Raw genomic sequence first — 24603 nt, 5'->3', positions numbered from 1 at the left:
AGACAGACAGACAGACAGATGAGCCTGCTGTTATGTTAAAAGGGAACAAGGCGAACGACAGAAGGACTGGACTAACAGCAGTAAATAATTAAACAAACAGGGGTGATAATCACAGTCGTAGAAAACACCCTTAAAGGGTTATTGATTCTTTGCGGAGTTGGATGTCTAGTGCTGAGAGTTGGTTACGGGTTTCGTTAGGGTAAATTGACGGCTATGACTGGTTCGATCTTTGATTGGCCGACCCACATCCAACTCTTCGGAACCCAGCCAAGTAATCGATGAATCGATGTATGTATATTCTATGCACTACATATGGTCGAACATGCAGGTGAGTTAGACAAGGTTGGCACGAGCACAGCACACGTTTGGTTTTTATTCTTGTTTCTTCGTTCATGTTGCTTGCTGCTGTATTTGTTACTTATATTGTTGATTTATTGATAAGTTGTTTCATTTTTTATTTAATGTTTCTAGCGCTCATGTTGATTCCCTACATAATAATGTGGCATCTACATTCTATATAATATAACATTAAATTACTTAGATTTACAGATATATACAGTACTCTAGGTGTGTAATAATATTGTCTGAACAGAGCTCTTTATCTTGCTCCGTATGACATTGCTTTCTACCATTATTTTGCTTATAGCATCATCAGCATCGTTTTGACACGTATATGCAACACAGCTGACAGTAGCCTTCACTCAGAAAATCTCAGTCTAGACTTTCTTCGATTTCACTTTTTCTCATACTCCTCTGCTGTCACTGAGTCGCAGACTTTCTGTTTGTATAATTCTATTGCTGCCTGGAAATACACGAGCTACCAGGTAATCGCGTCCTTACGAAGAACCTTACAATTTTCTGAGCCAGCCCCCACAATCCATCACACATCGTATAATAAGAACAATACTTAATAATGTGAATTGGTAATACGTTGTAATAGCAGCCAATATTTTTCAGTATTGGGCTGGTGGGGTTGCTTAACCGTTGATTTCGAATCGGCGAGGGAGACTAGTTGGTCTGGCCACTGACAAGTAGTGACGTTGAGGAGCAACAACACTCTAATAGTACCCCATCAGTAGCTCAGGTTCGTAGCAGCAGTAGCGTTGACTGCTGATATCAGCTCAGGTGATAAGAGCAACCGGATGTTCAAGGGGCGTTGAAGCAGTCGTCAGGGCAACAGCGGTTGGCGACGAAGCAGGGGGAGTCGTCGCGGCAGTTGCCGACGGAGAGGCTGGTGCGCTCTTGACGCTGACCGGTGGCTTCAGAGGTGGCGTATCGTCATCCCCGGTCGTAGCAGCGACAGGTGATGCCGGTGAGGGTGAGCGTGAGTGCAGCGAGCCTCCGCTTGCACCACTGACTGCTGGTGAGGCCCGGTCTGTGCTCAAAACGCACGGAACCTGCGACAGCAAGTGAGGGAAGGCGCCGAACGCCGCTGGGGAAGGAAATAATAGCCCTGCCTCGGCTGCACTGGGTAACCGCTGATATATTTCGGCAAGATTCTGCGTGGAGTCATAGAGACGCGAGAGGAACTCTGGCTGGCCGTAGGGGAACATTTTGTCGAGTCCGAATGGCGCCCCTCCGGCAAGACCTTCTGGCGCCGGCGTCAGTGATGATGTGGATAGCAGCTTACGATGCAGGTTGAGGTTGGCTGAATGGCGATCACGGCTTCTTCGTGAGGGAAATGCCGCATTGCAGCCCTCAACGGTACATTTATGCATCAGTTTAAGATGCACATTCTGGTAATGTGTCTTGACGCCAAAATGATTCTGGAAGACTTTCCCACACGCGGTGCAACGTCTGGGGTTTTCTTTGTCGACGGGGATCTCGAGGGAGGAGTCTCTATACATAGCTGCGACTAGAGACGGGTCCGCCGAGCTGGCAGGCGATTCTCTACCCTCATCTTTAAGGGGCCCGTCGGCAAGCCCGAGGCCGGGGGCATGGAAGGACACACCCCCGGACCGGACCGCAGGGAGAAAACCCGCAGTGAAGGCACCCATTGAAAGAGACTCCAGATGGCGCAAAGGGTCTTCGCGAAGCTCTGTCTGCTCCTGTTCCGGATCATCCTGGTCAAAACCATGATCAGTTTCCTTAATTCTTGTTTGGTGCTCGTTGTCCGGCTCAGGGTCTTGTTCTGTTTCCGTTTGAGGGCTTTGAGCGTCTTTCTGCTTGAGCATCTCTTGCTCTTGAGCATCCGCCACCTTCTCCCGCAGCGTGCTCACATCCACTTCGAGCTTCCAAGGTTTATGTGCATTACCTGGAAGCTCGCGCTCGGCTCTGAGCTGTTTCGTTGGCTGCGGGGAGAGGTCAGGGAAGCCGTCCTTTGAAGCTTCGCTGCTCGACAGGTCCTCATCTTCACTGTCCACATGATGGTTGCGAGCCAAATCAGTCCGACGTTTAAGTGACGCATTATCCACACTATTATTACTCGTCGATTCGTCGTCGTCGGAGCTGGCGTATCGGACCTCGTCGTCCGATTGTTCGACAGCTACTCGAGTTGGGTTCAGTGCTTTCCGTTTGCGCATCGGTTTATCACTAGTAGTTAAGGACAATGGCTGTAAATCAGCAAAACCGCAAACGTCCTGCTGTCTTCTGGGTGGTGAAGAGGTCTTTTCCAACACTGATTTTCTTTCATTAGCTAAATGCTTGCTGGTAAGCGGTGATTTCATCGACAAATTGATGCCTTCAAGTGAAGAGAAATTATTATCCTCTGACTCTGGTATTGGTGAAGGTGAGGTGGGCTGACCCGAAGAGCCTTTTATGAGCGAGAGTGGCATTCCGGCCCCACCCAGGCTTGTAGGCTCTGAGTCCAGCAAACTTTGTGTATATTCATTGGCCAACCCAGCCAGTTTGGAATTAAGCAGACCCTCTTGGAGGACGGAGCCGAGATGTGAAGGCGAAGTTGCATTGAGGGCTAACAAAGCGCTAGGGGGCAGCACGGGAAATGGATTTGCTGTGCGGCCGTCATGCGGACTGATTTTACGTCTCAAGTTTGGAGCGTGCAGTTTGGGATTCGGGTTAGCGCTGTGACGGTTTCGGGAGCGGCGCGAACTGAACATCATATTGCAACCTTCAACAGTACATTTATGCATTTCGCGCAGGTGCACCGCACTGAAATGAATTTTTAGCGCGCCCTTATCGCAGAAAGTCTTCATGCAGACGTGGCACTGAACGCGACGTTTGCCGGTTGAAGGGTTTGTGGTCAGCGTACTCAATACCACCGGGTCCCAGCGGCGTTTGAGAGAGCTTGATGATTCTTTATTACGACCATGCTGTAGCTGGTGTGCCTGCGCCGCTAACAGCGCCTCGGGATTTGTCATATTTGCGGAGAGATTCATAGCAGGCAACCCGTCATCATCTGAGTCGCTGAGACTCATATCCGAGCTGTTTTGATTATGATGTTGACTGCTACTGCTATTGTTGGTATGATGGTTAGCAGCAAAGGCGGTTGCTGACATATGATGACCTGACTGGCTTGTCCCGTTCGGGCTGTTAAGTGAATTTAGCCCAAGCGAGACAGGTGGTGAAGACAGAGGCGGTGACGGACGCCGCTCGATTGCTTCGCAGCTTGCTCCATGACCTTGTCGTTTATGCGTGCGATAATCATACGGCTGCATACTTTGGAGTTTATTTAACGGTGAGCTATGTTGTTGTTGTTGTTGTTGTTGTTGTTGTTGTTGTTGTCGATCCGCGAAACCAGAGGAGGCGCTTGGACTACGACTGTGCGGCACAGAGGGGGCATTGTCATCGTTTGCGCTCACTTTCGAGATTGGTTGCGTATGCTTGGCCGAAGTTACAGTGGATAATAATTCCTTTGGTTTGGTAGCGGCAGTAGCAGTTTCCTTCATGCTGCTGCTACTTTGAGGTAACGACGATGCCGTCGTTGTTGGCTGCAGCATGAGATCATTGGCCCTTTGTGAGTTCAGGATGCTGGCCGCTTGAGCCGACTTTTCGAGGAGCTTCTTGAGGTCCTGACCGTGGTCGGTGGCTGCCTGGATAGCATTATCGGCTACCATGAACTGTTGCGCGAGTGAACGTGTTTCTGCAAATCGAAGAAACTGGCGTAGAACAACGAGCTCTTCATCACGGGTAACCAAGGCCCATTTGTCCAAAATGCTGCTACTGGGGTCCTGAAAAAAACGAACATTTGACATATAATTAACTGTCTTGCGTTTGCAGATTGTCACATCCCTATTTCCACAGTGTCCAATTTTTGCATCTATATACTAATACAGCCTTTAGTTTACCTAGCTCTAGAGGTCTGTCGCACTACATAAGGCGTTCGCGAATGCCTTGCTTGCGCTTCGTAAATCTGGCTCTCGGATCAACATACGACGTCACTCTGTTTAACCGCTCTCGCTTTCTGTTCGCGTCATTCTGTAAACAGGCCGAGACGCGACTCTCGAACAAGCTTGTTCGTGCTCTTTTGCGCTTGTTCTCCGGCAGCCAGCCGGCCAGCCAGCCAGCCAGCCAGCCGGCCAGCAGGCGTAACGAATCACAAATAAACGCTGCCTATTTCAGCACGATGAGATCGTCCGCTCTCGTGGGTATCGCCATGCCGATATTTCACCCTTTTTATTGGCTCGCGTTGGAGGCTTCATTGATGACAGTGCTAATAGCATTGTGTATGTTTGTATGTGTGTCTACGTCTGTATAGATGATACGACAACGACGGACGCTATCTATCGCCGTCCAGAATAGGGTCCTACTCTCACGCACCTCGCACACATAGTGACTGCACGCGGCCGGCCAATGCACGCAATGAACAAGCGGCAGTAACGACGGTGGCCACAGCAGTTCACGGAGCGCCCATGTGCATAGCAGCTGACAACAATAATATTCAGTGGTCGTGGAAATGTAAACAATGTCATCGTTTTCTCAGCCCATGTATATCTACCCATAGCCGGGCTCATAGAGCTGCAGCAGTGCGGCTATAATAGGCCTATGGCTATCCACTACGGCATTACAAAATAAGCATGCTGAGCTATATTCTCTGAATCGAGAAAACCTGCCATCCCAGCAGCGGCGATGAGCGTCTATAAAGCGGCGAGATAGATATCAGGCTGCCTGAAAGACAGACAAAAATCATCAGAACTGCAACTACCACCGGCAGCACCATGAGTAACAGGGCCGAAATAGAAGCGGCGGCTACACCACTTCGTCCAGTTGTTGCGCGCTATGGGATAAAATCGAGGGATAGAGAGCGTTGGTAACTGTTAATAGCAGTGATCTATTTATATGTTGAACTGGCTAACGGCGACTAGTCGAACAAACAAGCGATGAGACAAAGCACGGAAAACAGAGTCAGTCCATTTAACAAAATTCAGCATCTCACTGCTGCTCCTGCAGCCGGTGCTTATGGCACGTTGTGGTATCTGTTTGTGTAGTACCCGAAGTGGGTGCTTGACTGTAGTTCTTTCTTACGATATAATGGAAATGGTGCTATGCCGCTCCGTGGAGTTTTGTGGTGCCCTGTGGCAATGCCTTATGCTTTGGTAATTTTTATTGATGTCCGTTGATGTCGGCCGATGCTCGATGTCGAATGCTCTGAGGATCTCGGGAGCTGTCTCATCTCATCTGGCCATAGCAGCCATTACGTGGCGACGACGACGACGACACACATCTAAGACTTAAAAGCAATTCGAATACATCGAAGGGTTCAAGTGTGCAAAGTCCATCGGTCCCTTCGTTAAGAGACGACGCAAGAGAAAAAATGTCTGAGAGAGAGAGAGAGAGAGAGAGAGAGAGAGAGAGAGAGAAGGGTCGTGAATAGTGCTGGACCCTGTTGTATCCGTTCGTGTTGTCAATACGATTGTCCGAGTGTCCGGCGGTTCCTGTCACGAGTGCATTGTGGGCCCTCAACACAACAAGTCAAGGCGGACAACTTTCAATAGCAATTTCTTTTTGATCGCTATCGGCGTTTTCGGTGCCGTGATCAGTGGCATTGGTGGCTGTGGCAGAAGCCAGCATCCGCTCACCCCGAAATACCGAGCACGTAGCCGCTCCGGACAGTGCTGACGCCAAGTGCCTTTGGTCGAACTGAGTAGTAAGGCAACGCGAGAGAAAAAGAGGCTGCTTCCCTTCTTCAATTCAAATTGAAGCACTTCAAGTAAAGCCATCTCAAATCGGAACCGATGGTCGAAATTTGCCGCCACACTCACTATCCACGGCGGCAACGGTAGCGCAGCAACAACGACAACAGCTGAGGAGGGCCGTACCACCAATGGCCCATTGGCTAGCAAACTGGCGGCGTTGGCCGGCTTCTCCCGTGACTGCATCTTTGACAACACGCGAGATGCTGCTGCGCGAGTGCCGTCAGCCGAGCAGCAGCAGCAGCAACAGCAGCAGCAGCAACAACCATTGAAGAGTCATCATACGACGAAGTGACACGACGATGGTCGGAATAATAGTAATGCCAACATCGAAAGCGAGCAGCAGCAGCTGCTGGTATAGGAGGGTGAGAGCGATCATCGTAGAAGTAGTAGTAGTAGTAGTAGTAGCTGATGTATGTAGTCCGGCTACTATTGAAACGATGCTGATACTAGTAGTAGCAGCTACACTATTGAGCAAAACGCACACTCTTGAGCAGAAGCTACAACACCAAAACAGGGTGTCCTTCTGCGATGGTCCTTTTAGACAGCGGCTTATTCTTAGAACACGACAGAATTCACCGGAATGTCACCGGAATGAGCCGCCCAGACCAACCGATTTTTCTTCATACCTTTATCATTTCTTCTTCCTTGCTCTGTTTTTTTTATTTCGATTTCCATCATTTCCTATTCTTTGGACGACAATAGCGACGATGACCAATGTCATTCCTGTTCAAGATGCCGGCTCAATAAACTGGCTCAGCATCTGTCGACTCCTGACGCCGCTGTTCATGACAGACACGCATTTTCGCGCGGCACAACGCTTATGAGCTACTCGAGAGCAACAACAGCAGCACAGTCAATGTTTCATGAGGGTAACGCGGTAGCATAACAACAACAACAACTCGCCGCAAACGCCAGAAGCTGTTGAATTCTCGCGTACCGACACCTTCTACGTAGCCCAAATACGGCAACCCCCATCGTAACAGTAACACCTTTCGTACAGCCTTACTTTCGTTGACTTTGTTGCCCGGACACGCGGCCTTTTTCCAGTCTTTCTAACTGTTATTTTGCTTTATCCACCCATCGAATGTTCTTCCATGTAAAGAATACTGCAATGTGTATTATGTAGTTTTATTATGCTGCTTTTGATAGGAGAACCCCTTATGGATTATGTAAGGTTAAATGCCAGATCATGTTACCTAAGGGTTGCTCAACGATAACAATGCCCAAGATATCAATATAACGCGATAAAATGGGAATTCCTTTGGAGAAATCAATATGGGGATTGTCGGACCGAGAACAATAGTAGATGTGTGCATTGCGTAGCGCTCGAGTTTGGGAGAACCTAGAAGTTAGATCAGCGATCTAAATCTACGCCTAAGAAAGCAGCATTGGATGACGCGGCTTCTTTGCGCGACGCACGATGTTCACAACGAGGCAATGTCAAACATGACTAGCTCTAAGGCCATTCCGCTACAGGTATTGGGGGCAGCGGAGCCGATTACTCAATAGGATGCTGTTATTGCTGGTGTGGCAGCTACGCTCGAGAGACGACGACGATGTTGCGGTCTGTCGATATGGCCTAGAGGACACGGAAGACGACACAGCAGTGACAGCGTGTGTTGGCGGGATACGGCTTCGATCATTTACCTGCATATCTGACTACCGTCTACTTCCTCCATATAGAAACATAATCTATGCTATCGGCGACGGGCACAAGTGGCCCTTTATGACAGAACGAGGGCCGGTGGACAAGACAGATCACGACGGAGACAACACAAAACTTCTCACGTCGTCGCTCGATTGAATCCTGGTCCATCAGGTCCAACGGCAGCAGTCTTTGTGTGCTGTTGATAGGCTGACTATAGTAGTAGAAGTTGTCGTTGTGGAAGAAGCAGCAGCAGCAGCAGCAGCAGGAGTTTGAGAAAATCATGATCATGCCAACTTCTCATCCACTCAGTCCCGACTCTGCACAAGCCGAAAAGCGACACATTACTATCCTATGTATGTAGTAATATAGCAACAGACGCGCGTCACCTTTTTAATCCCGCAAATTTCTTTACTGAGTAACCCGACAACAGGTCACATACGCTAATACAAATATATACGGTTTAACATATGGACATGTGTTGAACATGAAGTAAAACGTATACCACGACAGATGAGCCATGAAAAACGAAGACTATCTCGTTGACCCACAAGATGAAACTCTATGAGACACGTTCTTATGATTATCCCAGTTGTGCTAAAGCTGTTCTCGACATGTATTTACGATTATAAATAACGAGGATGATTTGGGTTCATTCATGTGGAACGACCGCTTTGGTCTACAGAAAAAAGTTTGTATCTATCGATCACACCTTAATGTAGCTAGCGTGTCACACGGCTGAAGGTAACAAAACGTCTGATTTTCTCCGCATTAGGATCAAGGATATAATGTGGGGTCCTTCAAGGACACAAGGAATCCTCCATGGCTGAGGTTTGCTAGGGTAGATACGCTTTCTATCCTGGTTAGTAATGATAAGACCTGGTAGGACTCTAGCTCATGTCACCCAGTCCAGATAGTTCTTGCGGTAGAGACATTTGCGCTCATCGTACGAAAGGTGCCGGCTTACGTCAGCTACCAAAATACAACTTTGACTTTGAAGATTACCTTTAAACCATTTTCTATTACATTTGACTGAGATAAATGCATTTTGAAGCTTGATATTTCAATTCACACATAGAAAGCCACACGTAGTTTACACTGATGTATATTAAGTATGTTGGCACCGTGCTATTAATGACAATAGCGAAAATAAAATAATAAGATTGGCAGTATAAAAAAAAATGAGATGACTCTTTAGTGATTTTTGTGCGTTGTTCTAATCCGAACTGAGATATTCTCTAATAACTTCTATTTCACTGTGTAAACCGGATACCGCTCTATATCTGAGTTACTGGTACTATATAATAAACGGTTCAAACTTGCTGATGGCTTCGTTGAATTTGGTGCGTACTCATAAATTATTATTTCATAGTTATCTGTCACTTCTTATAGCAATGGATAAAACAGAAGGACATTTTTTGGAGTTCACGAAAACTGAGGACTTCTCCTATAAAAAAAAATATTGGCCTTCTTGCTTATACCACAAATGACTCGATGACGGGAGTCTGTCATAGGAAATTACCATTAGGCGCGATTGATTCGTTGGCAAGCTACTTGTCCGTCTTGCATTACATTACCAGCGGCAGCACACAGAGGCGGCGACGGCGGTGGACCCGCTGCCTTTGGTTGGTAGTGGTCACTTACGTGGACACTCCTACACTCCACTCCCGTTTCCTTTTCTCGCTCCACCATCTGTTGTAACGGCAGGAGCAACGTCGTCGGACACAACAACAGCCCACATGGCATCATCACCACAAGCGCTATTCTTCCTGTCGCTAACTAACGAAAACGGGGCACAACGCACATAGAAAGGATGACAGAAGGTGGCTAAAAGGAGCAACGGCTGATCGGCGGTTGCTACAGAAACTGCAGCGGTACTACGGCTGTGCTTTAACACCGCTATTGCTGTGGCAAAAGGTGACGTTCAATTGTTTCCAACAACAAAAACAAATAAAATCATCTTTTGGCGTATGGGGCGGTCGCTCGGCCTCTCGCTCATTGGTTTCGTCTTATGAAGAAAACGATGATTATATTGATGCTGATGATGGGGAACGGCAACAAAAGAGACCTAAGGAACGACGCGTTGTGAAACGCCACCGAAAACATTTATGCAAAAAACGCGACTTCGTCGGCGCTTACGACTTCGACGACGATGGCGACACGATCAAACATGATTCTGTCTTCGATTCGTCCCGTCGCCAACGAATGCTAGAATGGCGGCGCAGCCTACCTATTGTTCTTTGTCCCTAGTCTTTCCGTTGGTTCAATATTTCAACTATAATATACGGCGCTTTGGTGAACACAGTCACCTTTTAATTAATCCTAAGCATAGATCGATAGTTGATCTCCATTCCGTTACCGTGCTATGTTTCTGATAATTTCATTAGCAACGGCATCGTCAACAATAATATTGAAGATATCGCAGGATAATAAGGGAAAAAACTGTACTGCAAGGTATCTATAAGTGAAAGGGTAGCCTTATAGATATCCTTATAGCCTTATAGATATAAGACGAGCGAGTGAGTGAACGGACAAAAACCTGGACGTAAGGTCGGAGTAGCTCAATTAATAGCTCTGAAAATTAGCAACAATGTATAATGAATATCGTTTACATTTGGATGAATTCAGTTAACATGTGATCCTATTTACCTTACTGGACATGATCGATAACAATAATGAAAGATATGGCAACTAGTACTCGAATTGGTAAAATATGTGGGGACAAAATGGGCCAGTAAGCAGCAATTGTTTGTCACACGCCTTTTGGCGCGCAGGGCGACAAGTCGTGATTTAGTGACGGCGACCTCGAAGGTAACAGTCAACACCAAGATAAATGAGACGAAACGTAAGCAGTCACTTTTTGAGGGCTCCCAGAACGATCGGTCCGCGCTCGCTCGACCAGCCAACTGGCTGGCCGACTAGCTGGTCGATCAATAGCGACAATGGCGACGAAAACAACCAACATAGAAGCGGCTACACACAAGCAGGTACTTGTACACCGACAAACGGCCCAACGGAACGGCCCAACGGAACGGCCAGCCAAATACCAAGCGTCGTTTGTCCATCTCTGCCCTACGATGCTGCTCCTGATTGCTGCAATGATTATGACTGCGGCGATGATCGGCCAAACACGACCACGAATTTGGCCACGGCAACCAGTGACCACTGGAAAAGGCGAGTGACGGTGTGCAGAATTTCGTTTAAAGCGATGCCTCAAGTCGTATCACGAGCAGGTGAAAGAAATACTGTATGGATGTCAATAGAATATCTGATCGAATCCAGCGGTCAAACTAAATCGTAAAACGCTATCAATGTTTACTTAAAACCACCTAGAAAGGAAACAAAAATGCATGTTACCCCATAAATCAACTTACGCAACGGACTAATCGGAAAAATTGCAGTTGCAAAAAAGCCACAAAGGCAGTCTGAATAATGGACATGTTAAGGAGTCCTAAATGGCTACTTTGGTCCTGCATTGCACACTCTCTTGATGAACACGGTTACTAGGCGGGTATATCGAGCGCGTACACACATTACGTTAATAGTGGTCTCATGGGGAATAAAGGTTACCCCTTTCAGATTACATAAAACTATTGCGAGAACATACGTGTATCCCCTTTGCTAGATTAGTTGCCCAAATATTTAGATATAACACAGCAGTGCTTGCCTTTCGAACAGCTGGTGTCGTACTGGCTACTGCTCGTTGTCAAGGAGGTAAACACGAAAAACCGGTATCGTATTTTAGCTGTTGTTGGCGTCATCCGTTCTTTGTCATCACGAAACCCCTGTGTTCAAAAGTAAACGCATACGCACACGCACACGCACGATTGCAGACATATGCCACATATACACTACAGGCAGGCAAGGCTTGAAGCAGGAGCATTGTAGGACATCGGATAACGCACGGCATCAAACACCGGCAACGGTGATGGTCCTGAACGTCCCCGGATGGTAGCGAACAGTGCAGCCGTGGCCAAGCCGTTTGATATCGCTCACGAAAAAAGAAGACCAGGTAGCGCCGGCAACAGCATCAATATCAGCTAGCGTTTGTAGTGGCCATGACTGATACTTTTCATTGCTCTGCTCAGTCCATTCGGATTGGAAGCACGTCATTGTAGACGATGGCGAATGCCAAATCAGCACCACCGGTACGAGCATCGTAACCGCTACGACAACAACTATTACTGCTAAGATCATGTACGCTTGAGCAAGTGATGACTCGGAAACATGTGACTGACGAACCGAGGATGTGACCAGTCACTGACTGATAAATGCATAACGGCAACATAATGGCTTCTAAATGATGAACGGTCAGACAACACTAACGAGCGCCCAACGGCGAGAAGCTCCGGCATCGTCTTGACAGTTCTTAACGGCCCCGTACTCCTTTTCGTATTTTGAAAAGTTCATCTAGATCGGTTTATCATATTCAGACATTCGTTAGATATTGTGCTTCGAACGATCACGAGGTCTCAACAAATAGTTGACCCAATATCTAAAGGTAAAAAAAGACCGCCACCAATTGTAGTGTACTTATATTTAATCATTGATATCGGTTTAGTTAACAAGACAGCCCTAAAGTATGAAATTTGTTTTTGTAAAATAATACAGATTCGAAAAGTAAGGGGCTTTATATAAATCTTTCACAGCTTGCACAAAAGTTGCTGGCTTCCTTTAAGTCGAATGGCATGTTTCAATCAAGCGCTTGGAGACTCCTACTAGCGCAGTTTGCTTTCTCCGTTTGGTCACTCACTCAATCACCCGCCCACCTTCTGATGGGAGTTGCGATATAGAGACCGACCGGATGTAGGGGCGGAAATGCGTTGTTTGCCTGTTCCTCGGCTGTTGACTCTGCGGGGCGACTGGACCAACAACAGCAGCAGCGAAGAGTGCAAGGAGTGCAAAGACATTGTTCATTGTTTTTGTACACGCGACGATCCGATAGGAGGAAACAGTTACGGACTGCTGCTGAAATGCTACGCAGATGACTAGGCAAATGCTACGAGATGGCAAGTGAGCGTGCGAGCAAAAGAAATGCTCTTGCACCCCAGAATTATCTTGGGCCCTAAACACTAAACTTCATCCCAGTGTCCTTTGGCACGGGCGCCCAATTAAACATGGGACGGACAGAACGAGTTCGCGTAGTGGCATAGCGTTTAACTACTACTGAGATTCGACAAATGGACTGAAAATGATTTCTTTTGTTCCCGCAATAGAGGTTATCATATTGCACTGTGTAAATAAACATCCAGATATAATAAAAGTTATATAATTTTCAAATATGAGTATATGCTTCCGTGTCGTACTTTGCAAATAATTTTATTATATGATCAAATATTAAAATATATCATATGCTCTCAAATGCTACCCGTTTCTTTTACTAGATAATTTTGCTTTTCTCCTCTCATTAGTCTTTATATGATGCTCTTGTTATACCCAAAAATAGAATTTTCTAATATCACAGCAGCATGCTTTATATTGTGTTTATGTATATTATTGTGCAAAAAATGCACACGTAAGAATATAAAAGCTAATTGTAAGCTTAACCTAGATTGCCTTTCTCAGGCTTAGCTACTTACTGCTGCCTAATACGAAAGACGAGCCTGTAGCGCCAGGGTATTCGCTGTTAGTCATTAAACGAACATGAAATTGGGTATAGGTAGTCGTACGGTAACATCCTCGTTAGTTGCCTCGGCATAAAAAGCCCGAAAATTATGACAGAAAAGCTTTGACACATTCAAAATGTCCAGTGGTCCTCTAAACTGTGACTGTGCCCCATTGAGACAGCCTAATATTTTCTAGCGGTGTCTAGATATTCCAACCTAAACAGGCGCTTGCCATGCCATTTCCCAGCGGGAAAACTTCGAAACTAAGTTTATCAAGACCCCGTCCGGTTAGGCCCCCTAACAGGGGCAAGTCCTTCACACCGTACCTAAAAATAGGTGATTCCAAAAACTTGTTTGCTCATGATGAATATCTGGTAGAGCCGAAAATTAAAGAAACAACAAAGCTCATACGCCTTGCAGCCGTGCGAAGCTGACCCAAGCTTAACTGCAGCCCAACAAATCTGTATCGTTTTTTAAACCAAAATCAGAGTTAGCGGCTGTGCAATATTATATATAACACTATATAATGATTGTGTATGACATTTGAATAGTACGCGAGACTTTAGTTCAGTAAGATCCTCTAATATTGTATCTCGTTTATTTATTACTATTTAGTCGAACATATGTTACAGCCGCAAGGGAAAAAAGGAGTCCTGTCACCTTCGCTGATATAGCCCAGTTGTAGGGCTCCATCACGCTTGTATCATCGATGTGGGCGAGGGCTGGTCGACCCTTTGCCCCTTGTTCGCAAAGTACTCCCATGTGCTCGCTGTGATTCTCTGACACACAAAAGTAGTTGAAGTTATTGTCTTCCGCCGAGAGTGTAGGGAGATTGTCCGCTCAACGCTCTATCACTTCTGCTGCTACTACACAACTCCCAGTCCTTCCTTTCTCGAACAAATCGCAGCCGCGTGTCGACATCAAGTTCTCCTCCAACGAGTGCGTATATCTCTCTGGCCTCCATTTTGACTTTTTGCCCTTTACAACAATCCCATCCCGGTCGGCGTTACAGACGCTACTATCATTGTTGCCGGCACCGGTATCGGCCCGTGTTAGCTGATGTCGGTCGGTCTGCCTGTTTATCTGGCTAGCTGGGCGACGGGAAAAGCTTAGTAGAACTTTACCATTTACCAGCATTAGCGTATTCTGATTCAGCTCTTGCCTGGTCTGTTCCATGTCACCGTGAGCTCTGAACGTCTGTCATTAGGCTTTCTCTCTCCTCCTGACCGACTAATAGAGAGAGAAGCTTCATGGAGGAGAAGTGAGCAAGACTTCCCTTGATAGAAACCCTCGTCTGTTCAAGACAGACCTCCCATGCCAGGAACCAAAAACTGCCCTGATTATATTTTGCGGGAGCCCATTGCATGATCGCACATTATTCCCAACAGCTACCAGACACTTGCTGTTACTTTAAAATAATGCTGTAAAACTTGCTATTTGTTTTGAGTGCGTAAAGTCAAATACTGATCCATTGCGTCTAGCACACATACATGTGAATATTATAAACCTATTGTTTACATACAGTAATCGTATAAACGTCGAATCTGTCTAAACGCACATATGTACACCTTGTTACAACAGATTCAAACGAAGGATTACCACTCGCGAACGGAAAGGTAAAAATATCCGACCAATTTGTTATGAGTGGTACGCCCTCGGACAGACGGCTACGGATCGATTCGTTCGACCGGAGGAGCCAGACCACTCGCCAGTGACGGGGAGAAACAGGGAGAAAAAGGAAAAAAGAATCTACAAGAACAGAACATCGTCTTGACGATGACTAGTGCTGATGCCGCTGCCGTTGCCGTTGATGATGATAGTAATAACAGCACAAGCCGCCGATAACGACAAAGAACCGAGAAGAGTCGAGGATCCGGCTTTGCTGGGTCACGACGGTTACAGCGGAGGTATTATACTTCACGAAGAAAGAGCCATTCCGAACCAAGTCGAGCTGCGCCGACTCAAGTGGCCAGAGAGCTCAAGCAGTCGATAGTCAGGCTTCTTCTGCTGCCTCTAAACAACGACGTCTACATACCTTGAAAACATAAGTAAAAGGCAACAGGCCAACGGGCAGGCCGACACTTTTAGTTACCGATCACATTAGTATGGGACAAAGCTGGTCCCTATGCTATCTCATCTTCAACTTAAACATAAAACGACCTGGCGTATGTGCATTGTTAGGTGTTCTGCAATGTCTAATTGGAATTGATATATTAACAGTATTTACCAATGCATTAATGCCAAAAACAGTCCATGCTAAGGAACAAGGATGCGACTCCATAATTGTCCTCGGATCAACACTCAACAATGAATGAAGCTAGCGCTAGCGATAAGAATAGCTTGTCTTTGCTCACGGCTAGTGAAAACAAGTCATCGCGTGGAGTAAAGCTGACTCACGACAATCATAGTGGGGCTTCAAAGAAGCGCGGCGCCAAGTGAACTGCCCCACGCTAGAACGACCCCAGATCCTACTGCTCCGCATATTGCGACGCCGATGACAACGTCAAAGACGACGACAGACAACGACGGCGATGCCGTGAGCCTCCTAAGAGAAGCAGCAAAAACAGGCAACTAAGCCAACTGGCTAACTGGTTTGCTCCTTTTCGTCGAAAAGCGTCTTGCGCGTTCACAAATATCGGGATGCAGGCACGCACACAGAGATATAAACAGACATATACGAACATTGGAGCCCACACAGACAGACATCTACTAGCATAGCTATATAGACAGATCGAAAGGAAGAAAGACAGATACACAGAGACAGGTCTACGCGGCGGCGGCAGCAGCAGCGCCGGTAGCGATGATGGTGATGACGACGGCGTTGTTGCTTGCTTACTTTAGACAGATCACATCTATGTATCGCATAATTCACAGATTCACGCTTGATGGCCACGCCAGTCTCCTGTCGTGTGTTCACGCCGCGTGTAGAGGAATGGGCTGGATAAACGTCACACCGTCGCTTGAAGCGAGACGAAGCCTGGCCACAGACATTAACATTGCCAGCTAGTGTGAACTACGCAACATCGCAGTGGCCGCTACAGCCGTTGCTAGTATCGTAGAAGACACTAATACAGTACCGTTCAAAGACACATTGTCGTGACGGACACGCGTAGAGTGTTCCTAGCTAACATATCGAGCCAACGCTACATCCTACTTGTCTACGAGAGTTTATTATTATCTCATGTTACCTTCTTGCCCGCGAAGATCTGAAACACAGGCCAGGTCTATTTGTAAAAATAAAGCAATAGCTGATCTAGGAAAAATTTTCTTTTTCATTTGGATAATTCAAATACGCTAATCCGTATGAGTTAGATAAGCTATATCGTACTATAGATGTATCGTGATTTCCAAAACTAAATACAATAAGAACACTGTCCAGAAATAGCAGCGGGCTATCGGTTCTGTGGAAACCCTAAATTCGAAATCGATTGAAATACGCAAACGGAAAATTGGTTTCACTAACATGTCAGCTCTCGCAGACCTCGTGCTTTGAAGAAAACCGTGAATTAAGTTGTTGCATGTAATTTTAAAACTTTTGTTCCCTATCTCGGTTTAGTCAGTGGTTAGCTGGACAATTGCTAGGCAAGATTTACAATATATATATACTCCACATTTTGAACAGTCATATTGCTATGATTTTAAAAGCGATAGTTGGATGGTAGATCAACTGGTATGGTTTACGCAGTTATATTAGGAGGCCAATGAGAAAAAACTCGCAGGTTCTCGTTCAAGAAATTTTCAAATAAGTAGATAATACTTAGAATGCTCCCGCATGAACATTATATATATATATATATATATATGCATAAAATGCAATGTTTAAATTAGTTTTAGCGGCGCTCGCAGAAAAACCAGCCGCTGCCATTTTTCTGCTCTTAATTGATATATTTTTATATTATGATTATTGATATTCGTGCATTGTCGCGAGCAGCGTCCCAAATAAACTAAAATTTTCCAGAATCACACTTGCATATTGGCTGAATTCCGTGTTTATTCTGGTTCTGATTCAAAAGAATACGTCTCTAGTTTATGTATTCTGCGCTTTGCCATTTGGCATCACTCCTATACTCCCCCTATTACTTAGACATATACAGCTCACCTATGACTATAAGTAGCAGAACAAAGCGAAGGGAGTGCGTGCGTTTTTTAGCCAAGAGAGGTACTGGATAATAACAACAATATCTAAAAAAGAAGAGGTAGATAAGCACAGCAGCTACAATTACCGTTACCGACAGACGGCAATGAAATATTATTGATGCAGAAGAAAATAGCTGGGGCACGGGCTCACGGACGCCCAGTGCGTGCACTCGTGCATTTCAAATCTTTCAGCTGCTTTAGGCGCTAAATGTGGATGAAAAATACTTAAACTTTATTTGTGTGTTCAGAATAAGGTACCATTGTTGACCGTTTCCGATAAGTGTAAGTGATAGTGAAAAGCGCGTACGCATGTTCGAATTTGACAATGATCTATAAGCAAAGGAGTGGGTGAACAGGCAAAATGGCGATGGAAACTGCTGCAGTGCACTTCCTTTATTCTCTTATAAATTATCTATGACGCACGTTTATTCATTTGTTACGTCTCGGTCACGTTTGTCCGCGTCCCTTTAATTTATAGTTAAGTACAGCATACTATGTCTATGCTCACGGTTCATGAATGGTGTGTATATAATAACTTGTCCAATCATGCGTTCGTTTGTTCCCGCGAGTATCGTTTAATCGGAAACGCTCATATTGTTCTTCTAGGTTTATATTTACAAGAGTACCTTTGCTCTCGATCAGTCTTACCTGGGCGATGTAACCCCGTAGATAATCATCATAGGTCCATCCGAAGGCGCCTAGAACTTGTTTAACGTCGTCATGCGGAAGGGCACCGAGAAGACGATCTAGGAGAATTTTCAGTCTCACAGGAATGGCGCATGTACCGTAAAGCACGAGCGATGCCACCTCGAGGACAGTTCCTGCTTTTGCGGGCTCAACCGGTGGAAGAGCGAGCCCAACTGGTGAGCGCGCACGAGAGTTCACGGCTACTTTGTCTGCAACATTCAAATCAATGCAACATATGCGTTATATGTTACGAGGCTTGTACTACTGACTCACATGTAGAATATACTCGTAATCATATTGTCTACCACACAAGCTATTATCACTAAGAAGAACAACCGTAATGCCAATGGAACTTATTGGCCACTCAAAATTATCGAAGGCCGAACTTGGTCCTGATCGAAAGCTCAGAAAAGACTTTTCTTCCGTGGTCATCATCATCATCATCATCATCAAGGAGTGACATCGCCGGCAACACCACATCTGTACTTGTCGAACAAATTGAACATATCACACGCTTCTGAGAGACTGCTCCGTTCTTTTCACCGCTTACCCTCTGTGTCTGTGCGACGTTCGCGTGTGCAGTCAGCTAGCTCCTTAATAGCTACGTGTCAACTTCATGTTTAGTGAGCAAATGGAGCGGAACGCAACTCTAACAGCTCTCGGTATCAAGCCATGATGATGATGGGCCGAAGCAGCAGCAGTAGAAACGGCGCTGGCGAAATGGGGGAGTGCTAGCCCTCAAGAAGTAGTGGCTGTGTGCGATAGTAGCTCACCCCAACAAAGCGAGGACTCGTTACGAGTTTTGGGCGGGTTGAGTTTGAAGCCCATTTGAAGTGGAGGTGTCGCATCTTGTCAGAGATGAGAATGTGTCATGAGGGGTTCATACCACGAAGCGGGCACGACTCGCATTCTGGTCGGTGTACGCGACGCTCTCTCCCTGTGTCCTTTTTTCTCTGGATTATTTCTACCTTCGCCATCATAATCATGCCCGTATCATGTTCATCTGTGGCATTTGCTTTCGCTGTTCCTGCAGCTACTGTCGCTGCCGTTGATACTTCTCGCATGTATATAGACGTGTGTGTGTGCGTATGTGATGACAAGCTGGTGGCTTGTAGCCAGTGTCATTGTGTCCTTTATTATTATTGTCGTCATCGTTGGCATCAGCTGATTGAGCTGCTGACGGCGATCGGATAGTCGTTCGCACTGGGAGCTCTGCCTGTCTCTAAATCGGCTGAACAAGAGGCCACCGATCGTGCCCAGTCGTATCGTGCCGTATGACAGTCGCAAGCACCAGTAGGACGTACGAAACAAACAGCAACTGCAGCAGCAACAACAGCGCCATTACTAGCGACAGCATTAGACGATCTAGTCGGGCAGTTGCCCAGTATAACCGCAGGAATTGACGACACTGGCCATGGGTAGGCAGAAGGCACACGGCTATTGCTACGGAGACGAATGAACGAACGAACGGACAAACAAGGTTGTTTCGTTGTGGTCGATTGATCTATCTGGCGGCAGGCAGCAGGAAGGCCTGCTAGCCGCTTAGCCATTGGTTGCCCTGTCGCTTCGTCGTCGATGCGATGCAGTATGGCGCCGATCGAGATGGATTGGGTAGAAGAGCCACGCATCCCTTCTCTAGCGCTTTATCGGTACACCACGATGACCACGAGGACGACGACGTTCGACGTGCCACACGACGGACACCGAGGTTCAACAACGACTTCGGCGGTGGCGGCGAAGCAGCAGCTACGATAACGACGTAGCCGTGGCCGCAACCACCACCACAGCGGTGATGAAGGACGAAGGTCAGCTAATTTCGCTCGCTGCCAAGGGTCACCATTCCAAGCGGCCAATGTATGGAGAACGGAGTATTGGCTGCCACGAATCTCATTGACATCAGTTGTGGCTGGTTTTACGTAGCTGATGCCAATATTGCCGCAGCTAGCAGCGGCAGGACATGGCGTCGGCTGGTATCGTGGCTACATCGGCTTGGCTTTTGGGGAGCCGCTGTTGTTGTATGAACTGCTGCTATTGCTGGAACATATGCGCTCATCGCCACCACAGACGCTGCAGATCAGATTCAACTTTACTCGCCACATCGGCAAATCGTTCGATGGCCACCATACGCCCCGTATGTATTCACAGCAACAGCTGCATCAGCAGTAGCTAACAGTTATTGGCAGACAGCAGCAGGAGGTGTAGCAATGAAAGCGCACAAAGAAGACACCCCAGACTGTCCACTAGCGGTGGTGGTGGACCAGGGAAGATGCAGCGCACGACGCGACCCCCGACCCTCTAATTGGCACCGCCAAGCAACCGACCGAGTGGCAGCGATGACCACGACGACTGCAGCAGGAAATGTAGTAGTAGTAGTATGCATATCGAAGACATCGATTTTGCCGATCCATCAGCTAAATGCACCAAGCCGTTGTTGTCTATTGCATAGCTGGTTAAGCGCTTATTCTCCGATACCCGACGGAAAAACTGATATACCGTAAGATCATCACGTGCCGTTAGTTGTGCCATCAGGGCTAGTAATAGTCAACCACTAAATAGAAGGGGAACGGTAGCCGTGACATGCATATATTTTTTTACAGCCGATAACACTTGCCTTCTAAATGTCTTGCGTTTTGATCTGATAATCTGTCAGTACCTATATATTATTGTTGAGTGTAGTCTGATGAGGATACGCTGTATCACATTCGACATAGTATCGACGATCTTTATAATAATGCCAGACTTACGTATATGATCATTATGACAAAATCGTACATCTTAAAATTACGGTCCCAAAGCGGAAAACAGCAATGGCGCAAACTGTTAGCCAAAAGAGTATTAAAAACACACACATACACCGCTAGTTCTTATTAGTGTAATGCGCCTTATGTGTGTAATGTGTGTGTGAGGCGCCAGTTAGGTTGAAATGTTTTTATTAACTTTAATATAAAGCCTCACATTCAAAGCTCGCATGCACTGTTGTCCTAATTATATCCTCTTGATTATACGATTAATATTTTGTTTAAAGTGTATCTGACCAACAAAACAGATGTTTGTCACCAGTCTCGCTCTGAAATTCGCTTATCAGCAACGCCTGATCGTTGCACCTGCAGTATACATACGTGAAATTCTTGTGTATTCTGGCCGATAAGAAGTCTTTTTGGAGCAGGAGCGCATAAAAGTAATTGGGCCCCAATGCGGGCGGGCCATTGCTTACGTTCGTTAACGTTCTGAGAGACATGCACCCCCTTTACTAAGGATCTTAGAGTTGTCAGTATTGCTGACGCTGTCGTTGCTATTTGACGAGGACGGACAGCCCATAGTAAGTACTTATTTTGCACACAACACAACAATAATTATTGTATAAAGCTGTACCCACTGATGTCTAGCAAAATGTTGTATCTAATTATGAAAACATATAACCTAGGATAATGTACATATATTAAACGGCTCGTTATAGCTATTTGGGCAAGCAAAACTGTTCCCACTCTTTCTTTCAACATTTAACATTTTTCGCTTAAAACCGGTAGCTACCTTTAAAAAAAAAAGCATTTTACAGCATGGTATGTGTATGTGCTGCAGGTGAACATGCTGGAAACTGACAATGCGGCCTTCCCCACCTGCTTTTTGATCCCAGTCATTGACGTCGTCTACATAGCAAGCACCATAATCTCCACTAGAATCACTGCAAGCAGCATTATGATCGTGAAAATCATAATCATGGTGGTAGTGAAGGTGGCTGTATGATATAGAAATTTATAGGTTTGGGTGGTAGAACACAGCGCAGTTCTCTCTGGCCTCGTCTACGGCAGTTCGGCTCGCTGTCTACAAAGTGGTGGACGGTAGCGAAGGAGCGCGAGAGTGGCACGCCCATTGATAACGCATAAAACTGCATTAGGCTTGCTTGTCTGTCGCCGACCTGCTTGTCGGATGGCCTGCGCTATGCTGGAAGTCTGTAGGACGGCGTCATTGCCTGCCTGCCTGCCTGCCTGTCCGTTTGTTGCCCGGACCGGCTCGGCGGTCTCGGTTTGGCCTGACTCGCTCGCTCAAACGGCCGGCCAGCCAGCCGACCGTTGGCTGATGTTGATGGAGATTTGCCGCTGGTTGTTGTCCCCTGTCGTCTCGGGCTGTCCGGGCCCTAGCCCTATCGCGCGATTAGCGGCGCGTCCCTCTCCAGGTCCCGCCTCCCGAGGTCACTGTGTCCCCTCTCCTCTGGCCTCCCTAGGCCAGCCACCCAAGTGAGCTAGCTAGGCCAGCTAACCTCCAAACGAACAGCAATCTCCCACTGCCAGCTTGTCTTCGCTAACTCCACCAATATAAAGCTTATCCTCAATTCGTCCCCGTCAAGATGTTTTATGTTGTACTACTATGCTTACCTAAAAGTATTTATCTGTGGAGATATCTAGAGTACATGTGAAATTTGTTACAGCTTTGACTTACTAATTCGATAGTCTCTCTTTGAGCTCGGACAAAATTTACACTGCCCAGATAAGTTGCACTTCTTTCTATAGAAGATTTGCCTTCGTCTATGTTACGAACTGCTAATTACGGAGCTGCTAAACAAACCACCAAACATCGGCAGCTTAAGTAGCTATTTGGGCATGTTCCAGTCACACTTAATTTTATAACTGCGTATAAATCTGTCAAAGAATAGCGTATGTTGGGATTCAACAAGTTATAATACGATCAATTGAAATATTAGTACGCCTATATCAGCCTTAAATGGTTACAAATTAAGCTATTGGTATAGATCCTATGTTAGAAGGGTACACGGGCTTATGATGTACATGTGTATATATGTACATATATAAGTCCTGCCAAGTATACTCGTTTGCGTTTTGCACTCTTGTAAGAAAATGGCAGAGTAAAATTGGACAATGTTGGTACGCGTTGTTCCACCTGCTTGTGTTTCGAAATCTCACATTGTGTCATTGTGGTTGTTCAGTTCTTACCGGTCGGTTGTTGTGACCTCATATTGTTAGTGAAATGGTGTTCCTGAGTGAGGTCTTCTGCTCGTCGAGGGGAGGCGACTCCTGAGGGGCTTGCTGTGGACCTCATGCTCCTAAGTGAGGAGCCCGGCGGTGCACTGTGCGACACTCGCACGTTACCCAAATCCGCCGAGCCTTCCTTGACGTCACTTCCACGGAGTACAACGACCTCCTGAATAATAGTTCGTCCTGTTCACACATCAACTCGTAGGCCGTCGTTCACACACACAGACACACACTTGTATTGCTGGATTCAGCTGAGGAAATCAGCTATTCTACCTGGTAACCCTTTACACTTCACACTTGAACCACCGTCGTCACAGAAGGCGATGACACATCCTCAATACACCCGCACCACGTCGTCACGTATAGCAGGATTGTAAAGGCGCTGGAGAGTGTCTTTGTAGTAACGCACACATATAACCGTCTCTAAATGCACTTTAGTCCAGGGTTTGTAAGTTGTGGATCGTGGTCTAACGATGACCTCGAGTGTTTGTTCTTGTCGTAGGTGTGGCGGGAGCGACGTTTGTTAGAGTTGCAGACCAGATTCCAGCTACGCCAGGTCTCCGACCTGCAGCTTTTTCCTTTTTTTAGTGAAAACCTGTTCCATCCAGCAACAGCGAAGGTGCACAACAAAATCAGGTGAAAACTATGGCACCTGGTTTTGAGCAGGATATGTGGGCAACATCACTGATTGACGGTTACTTTGGTGTTCATTTTGGGCGGGTCGTAGGGGGCAGAGGGCTTACTTTTTCCAGTAACCTCTTAGGCTAGCTCAAATTGATTCATCTCACCTTGAATTTCTTTCTCTGTTTCACTCTCTTTCCTTTTCCGTCTGTTGGCTGGCCTGTTCTATCGTGGCACACAAACACACACACGCGCGCACACACAATTAGTAGTCGCGGTAGCAGTATTCGTGTAGGTCGTACTTCAACTGTTTCGTAGTTGTCAACCCCCACGGTCGACAGTAGTGGACAACAGCGGCAGTAATCAGTAGGTGGGAAGTACGACAACGGCTATTGACTGACTAAGTCTACTGCTAGTGACAATTGTGCTAGTGGTACCTAGCTCTATTGGGTAGCAGCAGCAGCAGCAGCAGCAGCAGATAGGAAGAAGAGCACACACGGGACAAGAGCAGCGTCAACGCGCTGCCAGCTCGTCGTCCGGCGCACTCGCGCTATGAAATGTGACCAGGATCGGTCGCCTGGGTCCGGCCTGTCGCTCGATGTCCGTCCCCCGCGCGCGCTCACCGTTTCACAATTGGTCGCTTGCTCTCCCTCTCGCCACCCGCTGTCCAGGAGGCGGAGCTATGGTACGAGGGCGCAGACGCTAGGTGGCGCCACTGGTGAACATTGGATAGATACCGACACTTCTGTTCTATTCGCAGATGACACCAGGGATGAACCAAGCAGTTAACAAGCACACACTGCCTCAACTCGCCTCGCTCACTT

The 24603-nt window shown here is 46.7% G+C and overlaps 1 protein-coding gene across 2 annotated transcripts; it reads right to left on the bottom strand.

Annotated features, from left to right (window-relative positions):
• Positions 1-343: 343 nt before the first annotated feature.
• Positions 344-24342, bottom strand: LOC111271995 (zinc finger protein basonuclin-1). 2 transcript variants are annotated; one of them, XM_022853112.2, is made up of 3 exons: positions 23117-24342; positions 18129-18376; positions 344-4127 (listed from the first exon to the last, which is right to left on the bottom strand). In XM_022853112.2, exons 1-3 carry the CDS (start codon positions 23220-23222, stop codon positions 1122-1124), a joined length of 3360 nt encoding a protein of 1119 aa, XP_022708847.1. In that variant the 5' UTR covers positions 23223-24342; the 3' UTR covers positions 344-1121. The 2 variants fall into 2 exon arrangements, with proteins under 2 accessions (XP_022708847.1, XP_022708848.1); XM_022853113.2 differs by lacking the exons at positions 18129-18376; positions 23117-24342 and adding an exon at positions 4245-4581.
• Between the last annotated feature and the right edge of the window lie 261 nt (positions 24343-24603).

The sequence above is a fragment of the Varroa jacobsoni genome, unplaced genomic scaffold (genome assembly GCF_002532875.2).
Source record: "Varroa jacobsoni isolate VJ856 unplaced genomic scaffold, vjacob_1.0 contig01390, whole genome shotgun sequence".
Lineage (NCBI taxonomy): Eukaryota > Metazoa > Arthropoda > Arachnida > Mesostigmata > Varroidae > Varroa > Varroa jacobsoni.
The sequence above is the reverse complement of the archived record's forward strand: the minus strand, read 5'-3'. Positions and strand labels throughout refer to the sequence as shown.